At 40.6% G+C, this 12,799-nt stretch overlaps 2 protein-coding genes across 8 annotated transcripts in view; both read left to right on the top strand.

Annotated features, from left to right (window-relative positions):
* The window catches only part of HIRA (histone cell cycle regulator), a 72,645-nt gene extending 68,418 nt beyond the window's left edge, over positions 1–4,227 (top strand). For both annotated transcript variants that reach the window (XM_075012761.1, XM_075012760.1), the window contains 2 exons: positions 608–696; positions 1,660–4,227. In XM_075012761.1, the coding sequence (XP_074868862.1) occupies positions 608–696; positions 1,660–1,776 (206 nt within the window). In that variant the 3' untranslated portion in view covers positions 1,777–4,227. The remainder of the gene's footprint in view (positions 1–607; positions 697–1,659) is intronic.
* Positions 4,228–9,385: 5,158 nt separating this feature from the next.
* PPIL2 (peptidylprolyl isomerase like 2) overlaps positions 9,386–12,799 on the top strand; it is a 181,595-nt gene continuing 178,181 nt past the window's right edge. For all 6 annotated transcript variants that reach the window (XM_075012264.1, XM_075012262.1, XM_075012263.1 and 3 more), the window contains exons 1-4: positions 9,386–9,564; positions 10,900–10,949; positions 11,279–11,324; positions 12,272–12,334. In XM_075012264.1, coding sequence (XP_074868365.1) covers positions 9,533–9,564; positions 10,900–10,949; positions 11,279–11,324; positions 12,272–12,334 — 191 coding nt within the window. In that variant the 5' untranslated portion in view covers positions 9,386–9,532. The remainder of the gene's footprint in view (positions 9,565–10,899; positions 10,950–11,278; positions 11,325–12,271; positions 12,335–12,799) is intronic.

Here is a 12,799-nt window from a genome sequence, read left to right as displayed (position 1 = left end):
CAACAGGCAGGGATGTTGAGTCTTTATCAAAGACATACTTTATCCAAGCTGTTCTAGGTATTGGCATAAAAAGCGTGTTAAACAAAGAAACAAAGTTTTAAATAGTCCCACTAAAAATTTAATTCTTTCAGTTACTCAATTTTCAGTCTTTGACTTTTGTGGTGTTATCATTTCAACATGTATCCAAATCTACCAGGGCAGACAAGATGTGTGTGTATACATAAATATAAAATAAAAAAACTAAAATTTTGTGTGTGTGTGTGTGGAAGAGGTGTCTTTCATGTTGTATTTATAATAAAAAGTGATAATTATTCCAGGTTTTTTTCCCCCCTTTTATAGATCACTTTTAACAGTATTTTTGTGGAGAACTTCAGATAAAACTTGTTAGTCTAGAATTAATCCACTAGCCTGTCTTTATATATGATTTTAATATTTCAAAGAATTTGTATTGGTTAGGGAAAAATAATTTACCTTTAAAAACATCATATTGGTTTGCCATTATTTTGCTCTAGTAATTTTTGTAACTACCTTAACTGGCATGCTATTTATATTGTGTAATGGGTATAATTTCATGTTTATGAATGTTGTTATTTCTGGTCATTCTCAGGGTTTGAATATCGCCTGCGAGAATTATGCAAGGATTTACTGGGTCCAGTCCATTTTTCATCTGGAAGTCAGTGGGAATCAACAGTAGTGGTAACTGCTGGTTTTTGTTTTTAAATAAAGGAGTGGAGGCATGCCTTTTGTTTTTAACTAGACTGTTTAAATGTAAACAACTTTATATCCCCTCTTTCAGTTTCCTTTGTTAACATTTAAAAGAAACCTGCCACAGTTGAGAACCTAAAATCTGGTCTGTCCTTAAAAGTGTCATCTGATGGGTAATTCTCAGTTTTTGTTTTAAAAGTTCACTATTAAGGCTTTCTTGTAACTGTTTTGGGGTTCTGTACGTTTTAAATAGGGGCAGATTTTGATTAACTTGGCACAGTTTTAGAAATAGTACTTAACATGGTGCTGATTCACAAGAAAGTAAGTAAAATGAATGAGCCAAGCCTTGTTCACCACCACTTCTTAAGGAAGAAGATATGTCTGCTTAATTTAGATAACTTTTAAACTGTTGGGAAGAGTTGATAGCTCTTTTACTGTCAAGTATATTGCAAGTAGCAAGTAAGCCATTTCCAAACACTTTAATCACAGTGGAACGCTCTCCATTTGATACCTAACCCGTTCTTTCTATTAATGAAATAGTAACTGCCTTTATTGCCTCTGGCACTGTCTATAAACACTTAAGAATTCTATTTTCTCCACTTCGATGCCATCTAACATAGATGGAGTAGGTGGCATCTTCGGTGCTTTCCGTTCACTCGATAAGTACCTTTGGAAAGGGCTCATACGCTGTAGGAGCATGTGCCCTTCGAAGAACCCTTCCACATTCTATCACCACATGGAAGCAGCAGCAGGAATATTTAATATGTACCCCCAATGACTTTATTAGTAATATCTTTTATTACTGTTGAATTCTAAATAACAGGAGGTGACACAAAGTAAATACCTCTCAAAGATGAAGAGTAATAAGTAACCACACTAATAAGTGAATCCTGTATCGAGTGCCCATATAAGTGATATAAAATAAATTTGATGATTTTTGATGTTTTTGTGCAGGGTTTACGAAAGAGAGAGCTACTGAAAGAACTGCTTCCTGTCATCGGACAAAACCTCCGTTTCCAGAGACTTTTCACAGAATATCAAGAGCAGCTAGACATCCTGAGAGACAAATAGTATTTCCCCAGATTTTTCCCTGAAGGGCCTGGTCTAAGGGAAACTGCTGAACAGCATTAGCCAGAGACAGCAGAGGAGAGAACCCAGCCGAGTGGGATACTCCTGAAAGCGGCAGTACCAGAATGGCCACAGATGTTTCATAAATGATAAGATTTAGTTTCTAAGGAAGCTGACAAAGGCATATGTGGAAATGAGTGGAGGAGCTGGACCTGTTTTCCAAGTGGAATTTGAACATCAAAGCTGTGGCCTGTGTTCCCACAGAAGGTTGTGGAGCTTCACTTCAGGGGGGACCCTTTTGGGTCTGGATCTCATTATGATATCAAGGAGACTAACTGAGAACAGTTTGGGGATTTTTTTGGATGTCCTGTGAAAAGCACAGTACTTGAGCGTACACTGAGCAGCATATTAACCCTGTTCAGGGTTTTTGCCTGAGGATTGATTGAGGCTCAACACTATATTGAATTAGATGAATGAGCCATATAAAAAGAAATTTCATAAAATATTAAGGTATTATGCAGCCAATAGTATGCCCAGCCAAACCTGTGAATATAATTATAAGAGGCTGTTCTAACACAAGGACTATTTTTGTACTAGAATTTGCTAACTTGTAATATGGAATTTTATTTGGCCAATAATCAGGATTTCCCTACAAGTTACGTTGTAGGAAATTTAACTCTAATTATGACAGCTACATTGCTAAATAATTGTACCAAAATTAACATGTCGTCATCTGGTTTTTAATTTTTAACTGTTTGTAAAGGAGGGATTTTTGGGGGTGGGGAAAATAAAATGGGGGTGGCTCTTTTTGTATGTACAATAATAAATGAACACTGCATTGGATTAAAAAAGATGGTCTTGCTTTGGATATTCATGTGCTTCTTGTAACAGCATTAAATGGTAATACAGGTTTAATCACATAGAAATCAGTATTGAACTAACATTATCTGGGCAAATCTTTTCTCTCCAAGGGCCAGAGTAGTACATGGTAACACAAGTTTTACTGCAGTGATCTAGAATCTTGTTTTTGTAACTACTACTACTTCAGGTAGTGTCCCTAAGAGTACTCTGCTTGAGGTGTGAAGTATACCTTCAACTGGAAGATGTCAGTGGCGATACCTGCTTGTCTTGCACGTGTCATATGCTTCCTTATATCCCATATCAAGGATATATTAGCATGATACTAACGTCTCTAAGCACCTGACTAAGAAGACAGTGCACTCTTCGTCTTCCACTGTCTCATCAGTACTTAGACCACGAGTACAACTAGAACGGTGAGTCCAGCCTTTGGTACCTCACTTGTCTATGGCTGGGACTCACCAGGTCGCTGGGTTGGTCTCCCAACACTGCAGGAGTTCAGGTTCGCAAAGGTAGCCCTGCTTATCTTTGAGTTCAAGACTTCTGGTACCACAATCAGTTTTATCCCCACTTCAATTTTTCTCCTGGATCAGCTGCCTTCCGAGTACTGGACACCTTCTGAAAGACAGCGCCTCCATCCCCCCCCTCCACCAGACTATGAAAGGCACCTGTACCTGACATCTAAAAGACCAGTGAAGTAGTATTGTCCAACCTAGGGAGATTGAGTTTTTATCTTCCCACCCACATCAAATTCTTTTGGTGTGGATGCAGCGAATGAGCATCGTAGACAACACCATGCAGAGACTATGTCTGATGAGAAGGATCACAAACACTTGGACCTTACATTTCTGCAACTCTTCAATTCCACAATCCAGTGACTTGGGCAAAATCAATCACATTAATTATACAAAGTTTAGCTGACAAAAAATCGGCGTGGTAGTGGTTCCTCTTGACAGAGAGAGCATTCACAACCATAGGCAGCCCTGTGGTCTGTGCTGCCAGGTGCCTGTTTTGTTGAGAGAGTAGCTGGGCAGTCCATCTACTTTGTTGACAGAACTGAGTGCTCTCCCAATTGGCTTTTGTGTGTGGCCACTCTGTCAACAGAAGTTTTCTCAGGAAAACTCTCTCGACAGTGACTTCTGTTGACAAAAGTGCTGTAGTGTAACCATAGTCTGAAAGTCTGTGGATAACTGGAGCACGAGTAGGATTATGATCTCACATTCCAAGTAAATTAAATCTGATTAAATGAGAGGAAAATACTAGTTGATACTTTTTTTTTTGAAAGAAAATATTTATATTCAATCCCTTCATATGTTTAAGCAGTAAAATACAGCTCTTGCTTCATTCCTCTTGGTTCTCTAAATCAAGGATTCTCCCTGGCAGTACACACAGGTCTTCTAGGGTATACCACAACTTTAGATATTTGCCTAGTTTTACAGCAGGCTATATGAAAAGCACAGGAGAAATCAGCATTAACTAAAATTTCATACAGATATCAAGTTGTTTGTACTGTTCTCTATACTACACACTGAAATGTAAGTACAATATTTGTATTTCTGTTGGTTTATTTTTAATTATAAAAAATTAAAGTATGCAATTTTACAGTAAGAGTGCTGATTTTGAAAATTTAGTTTTTCGTTGAGGTGAAACTTAAGGTTATACAAGATAAACCAGACTTCTAGAGAGGTTGAAAGAGACACTGCTGTGAAGGAGGACGTGTCTAGGAAAGTCAAAAAACAGATTTGACATTCTGATATTTTTATGCTTAAAAAAAAAATCGAGCTGGGAAGAGCAAAAGGAATAAAGACCTTCAGGCCTGATTTATACGTATGTGATCAAAACAGGGTAAAACCATCATTTCCCTTTAAAAGCAATTCTGGAACCACTTTTTGAATACTGCTAGTGTGCTTGTAAGAGTTCTCACTGTGCTCTCCGTATTTAATGGCCCTTAATTCTGGCTGGAAGAGCAGGAAGCGGGTGGTGTTATGTAAAGCTGAGCTAACGTTCAGGTTTTTTCTTAAAATGCTTCTTACGTTTACCTACAGATACACTCTGAAATACCAGTTCAAATTCTGTCTTGATTTCTCCCTCTGCACCTTTTGTGTGTGAGGAAGGAGTGGTATACATTGTCCCATATGCCTTCAAATTGTTTTCAGATCATTTTTTAAATTTTATTTTTTTGACAGTATAACTTTTGGAAACCTCTGGGCTGCTATATAGCTAGTGAGAATTGCCATTCACAGATCTAGCTGATAACTTGCAAGAATATCCTTGCCTGGAATCCTAATCAGAAACTTCAGTGGAAAAAGGTGTGGTTGCAGATTAACATCAACACAGAACAAATTTGGAGGTAAAGGTGTATCTGCTATAGGAAGTCACTTATGTGTGAACAACACAATGAAATGGGAGATTTCCTTTATATCTGTTCTTCCACTTTTTGGAAATCGCTGTGATCTTTCCAGGGTTTCTTCTGGAGTTTGTCTTACTAGTTGAGGCTGCTGTCTCTTAGCTCAGCAGTCATGAGAGGAGCTTTTTGTGCCAAATTACAACCTGGATTTGTTTGGAAATCAGTGATGAAATTAATAAACATGCCTTAATATAACTAATTGAAAAATTAAATGGCTAACTCATGAACAATGAATTTTCTCCTACTTTGAAAAATGTGCTAATGCTCATTAATGGGACATGAGTGTAGGATTCAAGACAATAGTCTTGAAAGTGGAAAAATCTGAACAGGGTCAGTGCAGCATATGAAACAGTTAAGAAACAGGAAATTTAAAGGCTGGATGGATACCTGTCAAAACCAACCCTGGATCTATTCAGCTTTTGCATTTTGGGGTGTAGATCTGTATCTGTTGGCTTAGGCCTGTCTATGGTAAAGGTCTTGCCTTAGTACTGAAGGTGAACCTTCATGTGGGGCAGGTTTTTTCTGCTGCAGCCTTTACAAATTCTTAAGACATATTTTGAGACTGTCAAATAATTTGAGCCCAAAACAAGTTTTTATATTTTTAAGACCCCGGTTTTCTGGGGTTTATCATCTTTAATACACACATTGCTTTTAATAATCCATTGTTTGACTAAAAATAGGAGAGTGGGAAATACCCTACAGTTATGTAGGACCTAATATATTCAGTACAGTGAACATATGTTAATTTAAAACAATTCTGAGAGATATGCTCATCTTGGTACTAATGAGGAAAGAACTGAATTGGATTTGTGGAAGAAGAAAAGAAGATTTTGTAGTAATCATATTATTTTTGCTGTGTTCATCCATCAGTCCGTCTGGGCAAGGCTCTACCGTGTCCTCCTTCTCCTTCTTCTTCTCCCTGCACTATGCTGGTCCCAGATCTTCCCCTGACCAGCATGGGTCCTGACCCAGCCCCCAAAAGACCCCCACCTGTGCCAGCTCCTCCCAGTGCAGAGCTTGACTCAGCCCCCTGAACAGAAAATCACCCACACACACACCGTGCCAGCCCCAGCCCCTCTCCCAGCCAGTGTGATTGTTTTCAGGACAAAGGGTGCCTTCAAAAGTGGGACTTCCTTTTGAAGGAAACCCATCTATGCAGCTAGTTTGCATTTCGAAAGCAGCATTTTTGACGTGGCAAGTGGTGGCTATTATGAAAATGAGGCACTGAACATTCCTATCAGTGCCTCATTAGCATTTTTGATTGTATCTACATGCCCCTTCTGAAAGGGAGGGGCGGTGTCGATGCAGCCTTAATGGTATGTATTGAAAATAGAGATTTTAACACGAGATTACAAAAGGAGATTTTTAATACCAGATTATAAATTGGAATTTTTCTCCTCCTTCCCCACCACTTCCTTCCATTTTTTTCTTTAAATTCTCTCCCTCTCAGTTATCAGGATTCTCCAGATCTGAAGAAGTGGGTCTGTTCCACAACAGCTCATCACCTAATAAATAATATTGTTAGTCTTTAAGATGCTACAGGACTGCATTTTGTTTTGTGAAGATATAGACTGACACGGAGGCCTCAATTAGGCTATGTCTGCATTACAGTGATCCTTCAAAAGATGTTCTTCCATAAGGTCTCTCTTGAAAGAGCACATCCACGCACAAAAAATCAGGTCAAAAAAATTGATCTGCTCTTTCGATAGTGTGTCCACACAATCCCCTCTCTTCAAAAAGTCCAGTGCAATGAGGACTCCTCTTTTGAAAAAGGGCCCAGAGGGTGTCTACAAATTTTCTTCCAAAAGAATCCTTCAGAAAAAAGTGCTCTTCCTAATCTGGGGGAGGAAGAGGATCGCTGGAAAAAGTGCTGCATTCGTCTGTTTTAATTTCGAAAGAAAGCATTTTGTGTGTAGATGGTCCCTGGAATTTTTCGAAAGAGCCCCAGCTTTTTCAAAAAAACTTGCTAGTGTAGATGTAGCCTTAGACTGTAAGTGGTGAGTTGGAAACGATGTTTTTCTAAAAGAAATAGAAGTTTATCTTTCACCATAAGAAAATTTAGGGGAACCATTTGAGCATTTCATAACAATAAAATGTAAGAAAACTTCTCTGAAAATAAAAATCTCACATTCAATAAATGGTGAAACACTAAATTACGGAGTGCAAACATTAACAAGCCGCAAGAATGCCAGAATGAATTGATTAGATAGAGGGAAAACAGAACTGTTTATAAAATGCAGTGGAGATGCTGTATTCTACTTTTAGGTGTTAAAAGGTAACAGATAGATATATAAAGGCCTCTTTAGTCTTGGAAGGAATGCAAAGTATTGTAGTAATGGTACGGATTTTGGTGGGTAAATATCCTGTAAATAGGTTTAATTGTATGTTTGTTGTGAGTTGCAATGGGGTGTACATATAACCTGTGTGGTAGACTAAGATGTACCAGTTAGACCAGGCGTTTCTCTAGTAATTAAATAGTGACTAAGAAAATGATGAGGAAGTGTGAACCTTGGTAATATTTCACTATGGTTATGTCTACACTTGCTGCCTCCTTCGAAGGGGGCATGGTAATCAGGATGATGGGAGATTACTAAGGAAGTGCTGTGATGCATACACAGCACTTTATTAGGCAAATTCACCCCCGGGGCAAATCTGAAGTGTCAAACTTCAGAGTGCTGGCCTGCTATGTAGCCGTGGGTACTTCAAAGTGCCTTTACTCCTCAAAATTTTGGGAAGTAAAGGCACTTTGAAGTAGCACGGGCACTTTGAAGTGCCCGTGGCTACATGGCGTGCCAGCACTTTGAAGTTTGGCACTTTGAAGTTGCGCTGGAGGAGAATATGCCCAATAAAGTGCTGCATATACACTGATTATCAGAAGGAGTCAAGTGTAGACATAGCCTATAAGATGTTAACCTCCTGTCATTCAAGTCTTTCCTCATTAGTGCGTATTTAGTAATTTATTGCATTTCCCTTAAGAACATGGAGATTTGGATGAAAGTATTTTCAGTCAGTCTCGTGAATTTAAAAAAACTATTAGAGAGAGGGGATTCCTGTATCACAAACTAACTATGGGAGACTCACAAAATTCTTTAGAAATACATGCTACAGTATTTTAGATGGGATTTGGTGGAATATATGCCAGCACCTACATGCTCGGGTGCCAGCTGTGTTAGAAATGCAAATAGCTTCAGAACTGTATTCAAAATGGAATGAAGTCAATACGCTAACTTTTGGGAAGGTAGTGGACTTTACTCCAATGTGAAATAAATACTGAAAGCTGAATTCTAGTCTCTGTTGCTTTGAATTGGGCAGTAAGGCTGGGCTTGGAATAGATGTTTTAAAGATATCTCTTACTTTTGAAGTAATGATTGTTGTGGGATAGTGAAAAGGCGAACGACATTTTATACTGTAATGTGAATTCTTGGCTGGGATGAACGCTAACAAAGACAGAGTGTAGGTTGTGAGGGGGTGAGGTGGCTGTAGGCCAACCAATGCTCTATTTTGATTGGGAAAGCAGGTTTTAATATTGCCCTCATCTCTTTTCTGTCTACACATGCATTCTTCCCCTCCTGTTATGCTGTCCTTTGTTTGGTTATTGCAGTTACTCTAGTGAGCTCTATCTTTAGGATTAATGGTTACTCTATTAATGGAGCTGACAGCTGGATAAAAGAGGCTTGCTGTAGAAACAGCATCCCCTGCCCCCTCATCATTTTCACTCCCTTCCCCAACAGTTACAGCAGTGGTACACAAAATGGGGGAGGCAGGACCCCTGGGGGTGTGAAATTTCTTTAAGGGGGGGGGGCGGCACAGCACAATTGGCCGCTAGTTCTCAGGATCATCCATCTCATTAAGTGTTGAAATATGCTAGTTTTTATGTATGCACAGTCACATTTATATACCAAGTCATAACGTGTTTACATGCTACAGACCTATTTTCTTACACGGGCTGAAAGTTTTTTTGTTTTTAACATACCCCGAATGGCTGTAGGAGAAATTTGCTGCTAATTGCAGGGACCAGAAGTGAGGCTCAAAGTTTCCTCCCCACGGCTTAGACGTGGCTGCATGTTTTCTGGACCACCTCCTCCTCCATTAGTGCCTGCCCAGGGCTGGGCTCCAGCAGGCTCGGCTGAAGGAGGAGGCCGGCCGTGAGCATCTACCCGGCCGCGCTCCTAACTGCGGTCCCTTGCGCGCTGCAGCGCTGGTGCCCCTTCTCGAGCGCGGCTACGCCCTAGAACGCTCCCTTGGGCCCGCGCACGCGAGGAGGGGCTCGAAGGAGAGGCCGGAACGCTGGTTTGGTCGTCCCGTTTCTAGGGGGACAGGTTTAGCGACGCACATAAAACCCGACGTAGGTGCGTGCTCGGGTCAGCCGGCTTAGCCCCTGAGGAGCCGGTCTGCCGGAGCTGGGTGGTCCCTCTCACTTTCGTGTCCCCTCGTTAGTACGGGGCGCGTCTGCTGCCTCGGGGAAGAGTGGGAGCCGCCGCTGCCGCCGCCGCCATGGGGAAGAGGCAGCACCAGAAGGATAAGATGTGAGGGGGCTGCCGTTGGGGGAGCGCCGTGGGGCCACCTCGGGGAGGGTGACCGGGCCTGGTTCCCTCGCAGCGCAGGTCGTTATAGGCACTGGGCGCTCGAGCCGCGCTCGGGGGAGCCTGGAGCGCCTCGTGCAACGCTGCCCAGCCGCAGCTGTCTCGGGGCTGCCCCAAAGGCCGCGGGCGCCCCGCGGAGCTGTGCGTCCTCTGAGCCCGCAGCTCCACCCCCTTTCAGGCTCTCCCGCATAGGAGCTGGCGGGCCAGGGTCTGTCGTTGATATACATATCTCAGAGCACTGGACGGGACCCCGAGCGGTCAGCGAGTCCAGTCCCCTGCCCCCTGGGCGGGATCTACCACCGTCCGTGATGGATTGCCCCAGAACCTTGAAAGGCCCCTCCGTCTAGGCACAGTCAGGCCAATGAAGGGCGGGGGGAGGGGCTCAGTGTAATAAGCTTCAGGTTTTAAGATATTTAGAGTCTGTCTAGAGGGGAACATCTGGAAAGTTTAATACGAATTAGCTAAAGGGGAGAATTTGAGGTTACACCACTCTCAATCTTTGTGTGAACGGAGCAGTTTATTTCCTCAGAATTATTAGCCCTAATTTGGTTTAGTTCACTTGTGAATTAAAATACATTGAACTAAGATCAGTTTATTACTGAATAGTAGTATCCACACACAGATTTAAATGGTTCAGTGAATCTACTTCAAATTCACATTTTAATTAAATTGGACATTTTCCCTGCTCCCTTCTCTCTTCTCACCCCTCCCCCCCGCATGCCCCTTGCAGGTAGTCCTTAACTGTTCCAGCTTCAGAAGCAGCTAGAAATGACACAGAACTTATCTGCTTTACAAGAGCACTGTCCAGTCTCACTCCTTGGTCATGGAGTTATGTCACACAATTTTTTAAAAAAAGTTTGGCTTAGAAAGTGTGAAACAAAAACTCTATTGGGGAGTTTGACAGGACAGGAGTTTGGGTTAGCCTCCATCCTTTAGCTCCCAGGCTTAAAGCACAGCTTCCACAGTTATTGTGGAGTTATGTTTTCCCATCCACAGTGACAGCATAACTTGAATGTCACAACCTCTGGCAGGATATGGTGGTAACACACTGTTGTTTGCTTCTGAAGGTATTGGCCAAAGGCCCGGTTCTTGATATTTGGAAGTTATTAGGTGTGATGCTTAATATCAAAGTTGGTTAATTTTGAGTGAAGGTGTCAGAAAGGTAGCTAAGAATGTTAAACATTTCTTAAGTTTGAAAAGTCATTAATTTGTGCAAAATATAGTTAGGATTGTAGTGCAGTGTTTTAAGCATTAACACTTCCCTTCTTTACTCTTTAGGTATATAACATGTGCAGAATACACACACTTTTATGGAGGAAAGAAAGCAGGTAAATGGCTTAAAGTTGCTGTGTTTTCTTCCTACCTTAATTTTTGTGACTGTTTCTGTTTTGTACGTATGTTCGCACTTCAGTGCTGATGTCTCCTTTTGTGGAACAGTCTTGGGCTTGGTCTGCACTGTATCGTGAACTTTTGTTTTTTCTTACAGTTTCACAGGATTTAGTCTATTTGTCTTTGTCAGAAGCAAATTGTTAACTTGATATATCAAAAACAGTAATTTCCAAATATATTTCACCTAGGATTAATTATAAGTATCAGAAGCATTTTTGCTGCCCAAAATACTCTGGGTTTATAAAAGCTTTTTTGTTTTTGTAAACAGATATTCCACAAGCAAATTTTAGACGCTTATCTTTTGATCATTGCAGGTAAGACATTAAAAAAAAAAAAGCTTCTTTGTTTTGAGGCCGATCATGTTTCCAGAGTGGTAGATATGGCAGACATCAGGGAAAGTAACTATATTCCTAAATGTCTCTCCACCAAAATTTCAGCAAGGATTGAAATTTATGACTTCATGAAGCCATAGTGTCTGTAGATTTTGTATGTAATAACTGTAAAATTCAAAAGTAACATATACATGTAAAATTTACAAAGAATTATGTCAAGTTCAAATACGTTCATACTTAGACAGTTTTTGTCATCTAGACTTAATGCTCAAATTGTTTTCTTTCACTGTGTTTCATCCTTGATCTCTCTTGCATCACTTACAGCCAATGATTAAGTTGCAAGGACCTTTCATATGTTAGGCTGTGGTTACACTGCCCCCCCCGCTTTTTGATGGGGGTATGCAAATATGGCTGACCAGAAATGCAAATGAAGTGTGGATTTAAATATCTTGCACCTCATTTATGTACTCATGGGATCTCGATTCTGGAAGAGGAAGAAGGGTGCTTTTGAAAGTAGGGGTTAGTTTCAGATGAACCATGTCTACATGGCTGTTTTGGCTTTTGAAATCAGCTCTTCCGGAATCGAGATCCCATGCGAGTATGCAAACAAGGCACAAGATATTTAAATCTGCACCTTATTTGCATTTTCAATCATCCACATTTGCATGCCCCTTCTGAAAGAGAGGGGCAGAGTAGCCACAGCTATTGTGTTTTGTGCTTAGAATTTACTTCTTGTTGAGGAAACAGAGATGCTAGAATGGAAGAAATCAAGATGCAGTATCAGTAAGTCCCCCATTGATGTAAGTTTCAAGGCATGTCTTATGTTAACTGATCTAGAGCTAGGCTTAGGATACAGATTGAATCTAGTTAGTATTGTGACTTTCCAGGTGACTTTGATAAATCTGAAATAAATATGTGCTTTTTCCTAGTTTATCTCTGCAACCATTTGAATACCCAGTTTGCACGCCCGATGGAACAGTCTTTGATTTGCTGTAAGTCATTCACTTCAATTTTTATTTTTTGGATTAGCTTTTGTATAGACTTTAGTAACTTGCTCAAGGTCATAGTTGGAATATGTGTCAAAACTGGCAATAGATCTTTTAAATTTCTTCCTCCTCCTCTACTGCATAGATTTCTAATCCAAGTCTTTCTTGCATCTTAATTGGTTCTGTGTCTCAAAATATAGAAGTCTGCGGCTGTAGCTGTAAATGCACCGTATTTCTGTGCTTGAGCAGCGTGCTTTTAAATGTGCCTCTTGGCATTACATGATGTGTTCCATAGCCTTTTGTATTTCTCTCATTTTGATACCATTGCAGGAGAATTTGGGTGTGGAGAGACTCAGGGATTTATAATGCATGAAATATTCATAATACAGCAGCACTTAAGGGGCAGGCGGAATAAACACCAAAAATGCTTTAGTGTCTCTCAATTAACTTAGGAGTTTTTGGGACTCTTCA

This window comes from Carettochelys insculpta, chromosome 18 (genome assembly GCF_033958435.1).
Source record: "Carettochelys insculpta isolate YL-2023 chromosome 18, ASM3395843v1, whole genome shotgun sequence".
NCBI classification, from domain to species: Eukaryota; Metazoa; Chordata; order Testudines; family Carettochelyidae; genus Carettochelys; species Carettochelys insculpta.
This window is presented reverse-complemented; position numbering and strand designations above follow the sequence as displayed.